We start from the raw sequence: 13601 nt of genomic DNA, 5'->3' as shown, positions 1-13601 counted from the left end.
TCGGGTGAGGAAGTGCGGGGTGTGGGGGGGGGGGGGTTATATATTGCTTTAAAATAACACCATGTAATTAAGTAACGCGTTTTAATAAAATTATACTAACATTTGAAAAAAAATGCTGGAAAACAAAAACTAAAAGCTAAGTTTTTTTTAGTGGTCATTACTCCAGTCTTCATTGTCACATTTTTTTTAAACAATAATTAAGATTTTACACATATTAAATGTGAAGTAGTGTAACCAAATAACAAGAAACACATGTTCTTAAATCATGACTTTTGGTTGAAAATATTGTTGAGAAAAAAAAAAAAAAAAAAGGAATTTCCATGAATGTGGCACATATATTTGTACTAAGTTTATACATACATATACACACACACACACAAAAGAGAAAAACAAAAGATTTCAGTCAAGATGAGTAGTTGTGAATACCTGCTCTTGTTGTGTTTGAATGCATGAGCTTTTGGCAAAGGTTTGGGAAGAAAATGTGAAAGTACAGAAGAAAAACACAATGTCTGGCTATCTGTTTTCCTCTTCCAGACGTTTGGTTTAGTCTGCAACCACAAGGTCTAAATCTGGCCACGGTCTATCCTCCCATTTCTTGAACTCGTTTAAGAATACAATTAAACAAAATAGTTTTTTGTTGCTTTACACACTGTACAAATTTTGAAGACAAGCAAGGGGTCGAACATCTGTGCAGAACTTGCTAAGAGCAGAATCATAGCAGAATGCAAAGTAATCCCTCTTATGAAAATGACTCTCTCCAAATGCGTTTTGTTTTTCTTAATCTCATTCTTTCTCTCGTGTCTGAAACAGAAAGATGAGGCCTTCCTGTGAGCAGGGAGCGGAAATGCCTGTAATATCTCTTCTCTTCTGAAAGCCATTTACATCAGAGAGAGAGAGAGAGAGGATGAGTGTTCTCTTCTGGAAGAAGTGCTGGAAAACATTCGACCTGAAAGCAGCCCCTCACTACACTATGACTAACAGATGAGGCACTGAGAGAGCATGTGTGTTTCCCAATACCTGATGGATAACATTAAGCGGAAGTGAACACAATCACCACAACAAGAAAAAATGTGAGAAGTACTGACCACTTTTCAAAAGCTTAGGATCAGTATGAAATTAATACTTTTATTCAGCAAGGACACATTCAAATTGATAAAAAATGACAGAAAAGACATTTAAAATGTTACAAAAAAATTATTTCAAATCACACAAAATATTAAGGAGCAAAAACTGTTTTAACACTGATAATAATCAGAGATATTTCTTAAAGGTCCCCTGAAATGCTTAGAAACACGCAGCGTTACTCTATGTGTTGACGTCATTTTAACTGAAACAGGAAGACAGGGCGGGACATAAAGCAGCCCCGCCTCTTTTTAAAATAGCCAATAGCGTTCGTTTACATCACAGCTTGGGCTAGAGCTGTTCAGAGCCGTTGAGCTCCGTAAAGCCGCATTTGACAGGGTATGACAATCTCATCCATATTGCTGTAAAATATAGCATTCTGTGTAGAATTCAAATAGCTCCGATACATTTTGTGGTCTGCGTCGACTCTCGCATGTGATCCGCTCTGTGTTATCGCATCTCTGGACCAGAGCAGAGTGTGTGTGCGGTGCGGTGGTTAGCGTGACACAGCGCCAAACCAGACTTCTTTTTTCCTCAATGGAAAGCATATTTACACTGTTTGAATCGTTCCCTGTCCCCTATATAGTGCACTACGTGCCATTCACTGTACAGAAAATAATACTAATTCTGTGAACAAGTGACCGATTTCAGCCGCGGCTTCAGCGTCTATTTTATAGTGTAGGGGGCGGGCGCTTCGGATTCTAGAGAGCATTTGATTGGACAGAAAGTTTGATGAGAAGCTGAAGTACATACGATGTGACGTCAAAAAAAAATCGTTGAGCCGTTTTGGCGGAAGTGACGAACTGCAAGCTTTGCACTCACTCACACTCTCACTTTCACACTCACTCACTCACACTCTCTCTCACTCTCTCACTCACACTCTCACTCTCACACTCACTCACTCACACACACACTCACACTCTCACTTTCACACTCACTCACTCACACTCTCTCTCACTCTCTCACTCACACTCTCACTCTCACACACACACTCACACTCTCACTTTCACACTCACTCACCTCACACTCACACACTCTCACACATTCACTCTCACTCTCACACTCTCACTTTCACACTCACTCTCACACTCTCACTTTCACACTCACTCACTCACACACACACTCACACTTTCACTCACTCACTCACACTCTCACTTTCACACTCACTCACTCACACACACTCTCACTCTCTCTCTCACTCACTCACACTCTCACTCTCTCTCTCACTTTCACACTCACTCACTCACACTCTCTCTCTCACTTTCACACTCACTCACACTCTCTCTCTCACTTTCACACTCACTCACTCTCACTCTCACACTCACTCACACACACTCACTCTCTCACACACTCTCACTCTCACTCACTCACACTCTCACTTTCACACTCACTCACTCACTCACACTCTCACTCTCTCTCTCACTTTCACACTCACACTCTCTCTCACTCACTTTCACACTCACTCACTCACACTCTCTCTCACTCTCTCTCACTTACACTCTCACTCACCTCACACTCACACACTCTCACGTTCACACTCACTCACTCTCACTCTCTCTCACTTTCACACTCACTTACTCACACTCTCTCACTCTCTCTCTCACTTTCACACTCACTCACTCTCACTCTCTCTCACTTTCACACTCACTCACTCACACTCTCTCTCACTTTCACACTCACTCACACTCTCACTCTCACACTCACTCACCTCACACTCTCACTCTCTCACTCTCACACTCACACTCACACTCACACTCTCACACTCTCACTCTCACACACAAAGATGGATACAACTCTGGCCAGCAAAATGATCTGCCCCATGAATTTTTTAAAATTCATTAAAAAAAATCAAGTGAAACCACAAAGTTTAAAAGACATTTTCGATGAAGAGCAACTACATTTGACTACAAATTTTGAATAAATATTTTTTTTCCTTTGGAATGACCTTCACCAATTAATTGTTCACAGTAAGACCACTAAGTAGTATTTTTTTTATTAAATAGAACTAAAATAAAATCAAAACGATGAACTTTTCAAAACTATACTATCCCTGATCCTCGCTCTTTCGTCAAGTCATTCCTCGTGTATTTGATGTGTGTTTCCCTCAGTGGCGACATGACAGATTACAGTCTTTCTGAGAAAGTGTGTGTTTGTTCACACGAACCTCATGGTGTCTGTTCCTGGGTGGGTCTGTGTGTGTGCATATACCTCAGGTGTAAACTGTGAAAAATCATCAAACACTGAGGCAGATTGATGCCTCTCAGTCACCACAGAGTCTAGACAGCAACAGAGCGCTCATTCATCTCTCCGTTCTCTTACCTCCACAGGCAACTGAGAGCCTTCCAACAATAAAGCTGCTCTTCCAGATCTCTGATGCACAGGGTTCAAAGTGAGTGAGTGAGTGAGTGAGTGAGTGCAAATATTGTGCAATTCATTAACCTGATATCAGGATAGGAATACCATTAAAATACGGTGTCCTATGATTGTAAATCAACTAAATTTGCTTGTAAAACAAGATGTAGTATATCCACACAGTGGAAGCACATGCACACAGTACATGGAGAAGCAATGTTGTTTGTGCAACACTGTTATGCAACATGTGGCCACAATTACTCACTATGTGTGTGATTCACTCGTTTAGTATTTTATACCAAGGGCTGGGTGTTATAGCCAAAAATAGCTGTATCTCAATATTTTTTAGCTTTTTGGTAAAAATTCTCGACATTCATGTATTTACAACAAAATAGTTTATAAGAGTGACTTTTGTTTCAACCAAACAGTCACTGTTGTCTGTACAGAGCAATATATATTTACATGGTTTATAGGACTGCAATCTTGTGTGCAAACCAAATGTTATTAAAATGTTTTTAAATTTAAATTTATTTTTTAATATTATATTTACTGTAGTATTTTCAAATAAATAAATAGTTTAATCACAAGGCAGTACCAAAAAAAAAAGCATCTCCATTTATATTCAATTTTGCAATTAACCAAGTACAGATGAGGGAGGTAAAGACAAATTTGTGCCCAGTTAATTTAATTATATTAAAACAAATCTTAAACTCATTCTTAAATTTACTAATTAAATTAATAAAATTAATTGTACTGATAGTTTTTTGTCCAATGGTCTAACTGTCTGAGGTCAAATTCAATAAAATACATTAAAACAGCTTAACAACAAAAAATAAAAAATATATAATTAATATATACAACTGCATAAAGTGACAGTTATGCCTTGAATAAAACATTTTCTTATGAAATCCAAGGTTGTAAACCTTTGGGAAACTTAATTGCTACATAACAAAATACACTAAAATAATGAAACATGATTTACAATGTTCCAAATATATCCCATCACATAATACTGTACATCACCCAGTGCTAATTTATGTCTACCAATTATTTAACGGCATATATAAATCAGTCAAAAAAACAACAAATATTTCCAGCACACACTCCTAAAACGCGGAGTCCCACAAGGCTCAATTCTTGCACCGCTCTTGTTTAGCCTGTATATGCTCCCACTAAGTCAAATAATGAGAAAGAACCAAATCGCCTATCACAGCTATGCAGATGATACCCAGATTTACCTAGCCTTATCTCCAAATGATTACAGCCCCATTGACTCCCTCTGCCAATGCATTGATGAAATTAACAGTTGGATGTGCGAGAACTTTCTTCAGTTAAACAAAGAAAAAACGTCATTGCATTTGGAAACAAAGATGAAGTTCTCAAGGTGAATGCATACCTTGACTCTAGGGGTCTAACAACTAAAAATCAAGTCAGGAATCTTGGTGTGATTCTGGAGACAGACCTTAGTTTCAGTAGTCATGTCAAAGCTGTAACTAAATCAGCATACTATGATCTCAAAAACATTGCAAGAATTAGAGGTTTTGTTTCCAGTCAAGACTTGGAGAAACTTGTTCATGCCTTTACCCCCAGCAGGGTGGACTATTGTAATGGTCTCCTAACCAGCCTTCCCAAGAAGACCATTAGACAGCAGCAGCTCATCCAGAACGCTGCTGCCAGAATTCTGACTAGAACCAGAAAATCTGAGCATATCACACCAGTCCTCAGCTCCTTACACTGGCTTCCAGTTATATTTAGGATTGATTTTAAAGTACTTTTACTCGTTTATAAATCACTCAATGGCCTAGGACCTAAATATATAGCAGATATGCTCACTGAATATAAACCTAACAGACCACTCAGATCATTAGGATCGAGTCAGTTAGAAATACAGAGGGTTCACACAAAACAAGGGGAATGTGCTTTTAGTTATTATGCCACCCGCAGTTGGAATCAGCTTCCAGAAGAGATCAGATGTGCTAAAACATTAGTCACATTTAAATGCAGACTCAAAACTCATCTGTTTAGCTGTGCATTTATTGAATGAGCACTGTGCGATGTCCGAACTGATTGCACTATATTATACGTATAATCGTCTTCTTAAATTCATTTTAAACCTCTTAAATAAATTTTTTTTTCAAAGTTTTTAAATTCCTTGTTTTATTGTTGTGATTATTGTTTTTATTTTATTTTATGTAAAGCACTTTGAATTACCATTGTGCATGAAATGTGCTATACAAATAAACTTGCCTTGCCTTGCCTTGCCTAAAACTCTACAAGTTGCTCTGCTCGTGACTCTTGTGTCCAGCAGGTGGCAGCGTGACGAATGACAATCTATCTGGTGCTCAAGACTCTCCATGCATAATTCAGAAAAAAAAGAATTCTTCACCAGCTCAGCATTCCAGAGCGGAACCTTAATGCTTCCAGAACCAGAGGCGCATGTGTCCCCCAACACAGCTGTACTATGGTATGTGCACACAATCATATACACTGAACACTCACGTGTGTGTATGTGAAAGAGTGTGTTTGTGTGCCTAAGCCAGAGAAAGTTTGTTCCGAGGGAAACTGATGACTTTATTTGGTCTGTGTGTGTGTGTGTCATGGGGGGAGGTCACTATGCTTGTTAACAGAAGATGTGTGTGTGTGTGTCATGGGGGGAGGTCACTATGCTTGTTAACAGAAGATGTGTGTGTGTGTGTCATGGGGGGAGGTCACTATGCTTGTTAACAGAAGATGTGTGTGTGTGTGTCATGGGGGGAGGTCACTATGCTTGTTAACAGAATATCTGTGTGTGTGTGTGTCGTGGGGGGGGGTCACTATGCTTGTTAACAGAATATGTGTGTGTGTGTGTGTGTGTGTAAACAGCACACAGAACAGACTTTGTACACGCTGAGCTCACAGAATGAATCTTTCATAATGAAGGCTTTCCTAAACATACAGCACCAACATACACATGAATAAACTCTCACCAAGCACATTCTCACAAAAAAGCATCTAAATGAAGAGTAGCTAGTAAACACACACACACACACACACTATGAGTCACCCGCTCTAAGTGTTGCTACACTGCTGAAGACACATTCTCTACACAAGTGCGTGAACAGATGCTAATAGCTCCACAAGCAAATTTCGTGCGTCACTGTATTTCAAAATTTGTCAGAACTCAAAACATAATGCTGGACAAATGTGTGCCTCATTCTCAGAGTCGCCACGTGGGGTGCTTTTGCAACATTTGCATAAACATCATCTTCTAGAGTCAGTTTTCTCTGTCATAGCACAGAAAGAGTTTGAAGAGAATCTTGCTGATCAAGTCAGTTAAAGTTAGTCAACGTTGACACGTTTCTGTGATTTTGTTGATTATTACATTGCTGATTATACATTTTTTACCATTATGGGGCATTTTTAAAAATAACTTTATTAGATGTATGCATCTTTTATGTCAAATTCTTACATTTAATCAATTAACTCAATTAAAATAAAGACATTATAGGCTGTTATATACAATTACAAACATAAATAATGCTATAAGATTCGTTTTAAAAATAATATTTTGAATGCTGAAATATTAAATGATTTTATAAAATGAAATGATACTTTTAAATATGAAACTAAACCTGTTAGTAGGTGGCGGCAAGTTACTGTCTTAACGAGTGAGTCATTGAATCATATACTTAACCAAATTGTTTAAACTGCTGCTTCGTTCAGGAGTGAAGCAAGTGACTGTCTTTATGATGGATTATTGAGCGAAACATGATTTTGGGGCGTTGTGCTTAAAAGTGCTGGCAGATAAACGTGAGATTGCAGAGGTGGTGTTTAAGCAATTAAATGGTTGGAGAAATCCTGCATGTGTCACCAGAGAGAAGTCTAACGTTTAAATAACTAAAACTAGGGCTGTCGCGATTCATCGATTCTATTTTAAAAAATCCTCGACTTCATTTTGACTGCGTCGACTAACCGGCAAAATATGGTATGTGGCGCATTTCACAGATGAGAATCCATAAAACACATTATTAGACCATTATTTTCCAAGGTGCATGATATATTAAACCCATGTAAAAATCATAATTAAGCATAACTGTGAATTCACAAACGCTACGATTTAATTAAATAATTATATGCAATGCAGTTAAAGGTGTGTAGGTTAAGTACGTGCGTCTCACAGCGGCTCTGTTCACAGTAAATGCTGTTCCACAGGAACTGTTATCATTTACATGTGTAGCGATGTTTTTGTGAGTTTGGGTTTATTATAACGTTCATCTGGGAACGTAACGTGCGCCATTTCATCAGATGCGTAAGGTAAATCATTTATAAATCCACGCAAACACAGGAGAATACATCATTATCTCACAGTTTCAAAATAAAAGTCAAACCCTCACTCGGCGTTTACTCATTTTGATGTCCACATATTCATTTAATTACAGTGGCTATAGCATTTCTGTCGTAAAGAAATGGCCAAATATTAACGATTAAGTGGACATTTGAATTAAATGATGATTGGTCAATATTAAACAAGTATTAGATCGCACAGTAATGTGTAAAAACAAAAAAAATTTCTGGGGTTAATTGAAACATATTTGTTTTCCCTTTGTAGTTGCACTCACAGCTGTAATGCCCAGAACATGTGGATATATTGACATTAAGAACATGCTGACTTTCTCAGACTTTTGTAATTATTTTTTAGGTTTGTTTAAATTTTTACTCTTTTAGTTTTACATTTTGTCAATGGCTTGTTTACATTTATAAACAAGTATTAGATCGCACAGTAATGTGTAAAAACAAAAAAAAAATTCTGGGGTTAATTGAAACATATTTGTTTTCCCTTTGTAGTTAGGGTTAGAACATGTGGATATATTGATATTAAGAACATGCTGACTTTCTCAGACTTTTGTAAATTTTTATTAGGTTTGTTTAAATTTTTACTCTTTTAGTTTTACATTTTGTCAATGGCTTGTTTACATTTATACTTTTTTATGGTACACTACTGGATGGCAAAGTTGCAAGTTTAATAAAATGTTCTTTAAAATTGTTGATTTGTTTGGTGGGTAATTAATCGTTTAGATTAATCGATTAATTAGTCGATAGATTAATCGAAATAAAAATAGTCGTTAGTGGCAGCCCTTACTAAAACTGAAATAAAAATTAATAACTATAAAGACAAAAAATAAAAATGACAACACACACACACACAAAAACTAAAACTTCACTATTAAAATGAAAACGGAAAATACAAAAATAGAAAAAAATCTAAATGTTAAAAACAAAAACCTAAACGAAAACTTATTTTTTTTTTTGTTTGGTTATGCCTTGTGATTGTGACTGTTTATTTGTCTGTAAACTTGAAAATACTACAATAAATGTAATATATATATATATATATATATATATATATATATATATATATAAATAAATAATAATAAAATATGGTTTGCACACAAAATTGTCATATAAACCATTTAGATCAATATTGCTTATTTTTGTGTGTGTGTGTGTTTATAATGTTTTCACTGAATGATGACATTTTGATTTTCAACATTATGAAGTCAAAAATGTACAAAAAAAATGCATGGATAAATTGTTCTCAATAAGATCTAATAACATGCCTTTAGAAAATACGGCACATTTTTATTTAATGCTGGCTTTAAAAATGTGGAGCTCATGGCGTGAGACACTGAAAACACAAAAGTGACTCACTGCAGAGGTCAAAGATGTCTGTCTAGCACAAACTTCCACAGGCCAACAACCAAAAACTTGTGTAGCAGTACCCTAACAGTACCCAGAATGCACATTAAGTGCCATTTTAAAGTCTAAGAATGTCTACTTCAGCCTCATGGCTTCTTTAACAGGGTCTCGGATCTCTCAAAGTGCATATTCATCTCATGGGAATTCAAATAATAAAACAGAGACATCAGGACAGAGGAAGAATGTGTTTATGGCGGATTGTGGTGACAGTTTAAACCCCATGTATGACCCTGATCAAAGAACGGCCAATTCCACAAACCCACAGAGTTATGAGGAGATCAACACAGAAACCACAGTTACTGACACACAACAACACACACATTCATGGGAAACATTCATCATTCAATCACATCTGTCTGCACACACACTGGCCCTGCAGAAACAAAACAGAGAACAATCTCAATGAGACGGGGAACAATTAAAAGACAGGAATAACAAAATCCTGAAATGAGAAATGGGTTGAAACCAGGATTATTAAAACTAGTTACTTAACTAAAAAGTTACTTATATATATGTGAACTTTAACTTATTTTATTTCAGCTACAACATTTCTCATTTTCATTTTGTTTATCTTGATGCACAAAAATAACTCAAACTGAAGAACTAATACAATTCTAAATAAATATGAAGACATGAAACTAACCCAGATCAAAACAACAAAAAACAAAACTACTAAAACTTTACAATTGAAAATATAAAAACAAAACAAAGCAAAAAATTTGAGATATTATAAAAAAAAACTTTTTATTTCAGCTAGTTGCCAAAGCAGCATTTCTCATTTTCATTTAGTTCAACTCGATGCACTAAAATAAGTAAAACTGAAAGAAAACATTTAAAAAAAATAGACATAAAAAACAATAAAAAAAAAAAAAAACATACAAAATGTCTAAAACTTTACAATTAAAATAAAAACAGAAAACACAAAAAAATACAACAAAAATTTCTAAACTTAAACAAATTTGATTTCAGCTAGTTGCCAAAGCAACATTTAGAATTTTCATTTAGTTTAACTTCATGAATTAAAATAACTAATCTTAAATTAAAAAATGAATAAAATATATATAAACATTTAACAAAAAAATTAAAATGGCAAAAACACAAAGTTACTAAAACATTAACTAAAAAAAAAAAAAAATTCAAACTGTTAATAAAACTACAATAGCATCTCAATGATACTAAAATAACACTGGTTTAAACAAGAAGAGCAGACATTTCACGTATGCCTAGTGAGAAGTGAGCACAGGAGTGTGTGTATAAAACACACACACACACACACACACACACAGAGAGAGAGAGCGGGGCTGATCGCCATGGAAACAGCATATAGGCTAGCTTTGTTGAGTTGTTACATAATCAAAGGGCCTCAATGGATGATTAGGTGGTTCTTTCTTTCTTTCTTTCTTTCTGTCTGTCTTTCTATCACTAACCCTCTCAAACAGCTACTCTCATGCAACAACACGTGGTCAGACATCGGTTAAAACAGCCTCTGCCATCTTAAGAAACATGCAAATCATTATAAAACCTACACCCCAAAATGTAGAAATGCTTGTGGTGGAGTGTGAGTGAGTGTGTTCAGGGGAAACCAGATGCTTTATATTCTCTGAGGTCCATGTTAAAATACACAGATGAAAATATGTGAAATGTTTCAACTGAGCGCAAATATGTGCCCACAGTACATTCCTTAATGTTAGAAATGTGGCATAAATTATGCCGGGCTCTACAGCTTTCAAAAGGAAGAACGAGAAACACTAGTGAGGTGGAAGAAACATGACAAAGAAAGAGACAGACAGAGATGCTCCGTGTTTGTCTTAGCCAGCATTTTGCCATGAATGGATGCTGAGGTTTCCATGGCAACAACATCGCAGCTTCTTTAGTAGGCCGATATCCTTGAGTGATTTTCTGTATTTTTAGCTGATGTATTATTTGGCTGTTCTTTCTCTCAATACATGCATGTGACTCTACAATATTCTACAAGGACAGGTGGACAAACACTAGTACATGAACGCATCCAAATGCAGGAACCCGTTTTTATTTTTTATGTGAAGCGTGTCATTTGTACACTACTAGTGAAACTTTAAAAAATATTTTTTCCCAGTGGACAAATAGGTTGTCCTGACCAAACTCACAACATAAAGGTACACCCGTCAAAGTCGCAGAACAAAATTACACACTTCAATTTGAATTTCAACTTTGTTGGCCTCAGGATTATTTGGGTCATTGTGGAGCATCTCTTTTACATTTAAAAATCAGGTCAATGACATGATGCTAATTGTTATGTTTAGATCTATTAATTTATTTAATAATATGTTAACAAATGTTAGATATGCATGAAAAATCTATATCTTTAATGTGGGGGGGGGGGGCATCAGGGTGATTCAACTATCCTGAGATCTATTATAGTATTATTCAAAGTATGATATATTCTTGAAAAGAAAACAATGTAACGCTTATAAACAGCAACTAAAAAAATGTACAGAACTGCTTGACTATTTGTTAAAATTTGAAAACCTTTTGTCTGCCAAATCATTTGGTGCGACCAAGATGTAGAAAATGCAGAAAAAACATAATACAGGAAATACTATTATAGAGAAGACCCATCATCAGTGTGTCAATAAAATATTTGATAATTGTATCTTTTTATGGCAAAGCAAGGTTAGTTCAGGTAATAAAATGTCATGCAGTTCGACTCCTTAAAAACATAATTAGGCCTATATTATATGATATTTCTAAAAACAGAAAAATCTTTTAGATTAAAAAAATAAGACGTTTACACTCACATGCATTCAAGGAATAACTAAAAAAAGGTTATTTCCTTTTACTTGATGGTTGCACCACATGACGATAAATGTAAACTTCTTGTGAAAATCGTATCAACATTTTTCAAAAGTACATGACAACAACATACATTTCTAGGAACTTGTTACATGTGTTTTAAACTAGACGTTTATATAAAAAAATTTAAATAAAAAAACAACAACTCCTTTTCATTATCGTAGACACTTTTATTTGTCATTGAGCATTAAACACAACAGCTTGTTTACCTTATATCCTGTGTGTGTGCGGCTCTTCGTATGAGGTGTGGCGGAGCACAGCTCGATGGCTTCTGGCTCATGAAAGATCACTGTAGGCAGCTGGTCCTTCCGGAGCGTCAGCACGTTGAGTTTGGTCTTTAGCATGGTCTGTAAATGCTGAAAAAGAGAAGAACTCAGTTTAGGCTGCAGTTTGAACATGTTTAACAAATACAGATCCCCTCTGTTTAAACTCATAAAACACCACTTCCACAACCTGGACGGATGACTGAATTGTTTGCGCATAACATCCAAGTTACTCCATAAAGGTTATGGCACACTTATGTGATATTACACAGATGTCTGTCTCTCTCAGGCCACGCTCATTCTGTAATGGAGTGTTATTTATACATAATAAATACAAAATGAGACAAACTATTTGCTAAGGGAGATTTAAATGGGATAAATATAAATTATGCAGGGAACCTTCTCATTTATACATTACTAAAAATATTATATTTCATATAAAACATTAAATAAAATGAACGACAGGAACCAAACTGTGAAGTTCAGTGGGCATAATAATAGCAACTGGAGTTGGTACTTGGATTTATTTTCCCAAACCTATTGGTTTTCATGAAATCATAAACAGTTCTTATCAAACTAACACTCATAAACTCCTATAAAGACTAACACTTATAAATAATACAGAACAATGATTCATTTAAAGAAACAACTCTTAAAGGGATAGTTCACCCAAAAATGAAAATGTGATGTTTATCTGCTTACCCCCAGGGCATCCAAGATGTAGGTGACTTTGTTTCTTCAGTAGAACACAAACAAAGATTTTTAACTCAAACCATTGCAGTCTGTCAGTCTTATAATGGAGGTGAATGGGAATCACGGCTAAAACATACAATAAAACTAAACAAAAAACATACACAAAACCAAATTAAACCCTGCGGCTCGTGACGATACACTGATGTGTAAAGACACGAAACAATCAGTCTGTGCAAGAAACTGAACAGTATTTATATCGTTTTTTACCTCTGATTCACGCAATGTCCGAACTGTTCGAACTATCCTGAGCGAGTTCTCAATTGCAGGTGCGCGAGGCATCTTCTTCTTCTTGTTTTACGGCGGATCGCAGACTTATAAGTGCATTACCGCCACCTATCTCTCAAATGGACCATTGACACTCTATCTACAATCTCAATTAGGAGTGTCAATGGTCCATACAGTTCAGACATTGCGTGAATCAGAGGTAAAAAACAATATAAATACTGTTCAGTTTCTTGCACAGACCGATCGTTTTGTGTCTTTACACATCAATGCATCGTCACGAGCCGCAGGGTTTAATTTGGTTTTGTTTGTGTATGTTTT

At 35.9% G+C, this 13601-nt stretch overlaps 1 protein-coding gene across 1 annotated transcript in view; it reads right to left on the bottom strand.

The window, feature by feature from the left end:
* Positions 1-13601, bottom strand: part of pid1 (phosphotyrosine interaction domain containing 1) — a 29595-nt gene that overhangs the window by 1623 nt on the left and 14371 nt on the right. Inside the window, exon 2 of the mRNA XM_016261720.1 lies at positions 12252-12398. Within this exon, the coding sequence (XP_016117206.1) occupies positions 12252-12398 (147 nt within the window). The remainder of the gene's footprint in view (positions 1-12251; positions 12399-13601) is intronic.

This window comes from Sinocyclocheilus grahami, unplaced genomic scaffold (genome assembly GCF_001515645.1).
Source record: "Sinocyclocheilus grahami isolate Dianchi unplaced genomic scaffold, SAMN03320097.WGS_v1.1 scaffold31.1, whole genome shotgun sequence".
NCBI classification, from domain to species: Eukaryota; Metazoa; Chordata; class Actinopteri; order Cypriniformes; family Cyprinidae; genus Sinocyclocheilus; species Sinocyclocheilus grahami.
This window is presented reverse-complemented; position numbering and strand designations above follow the sequence as displayed.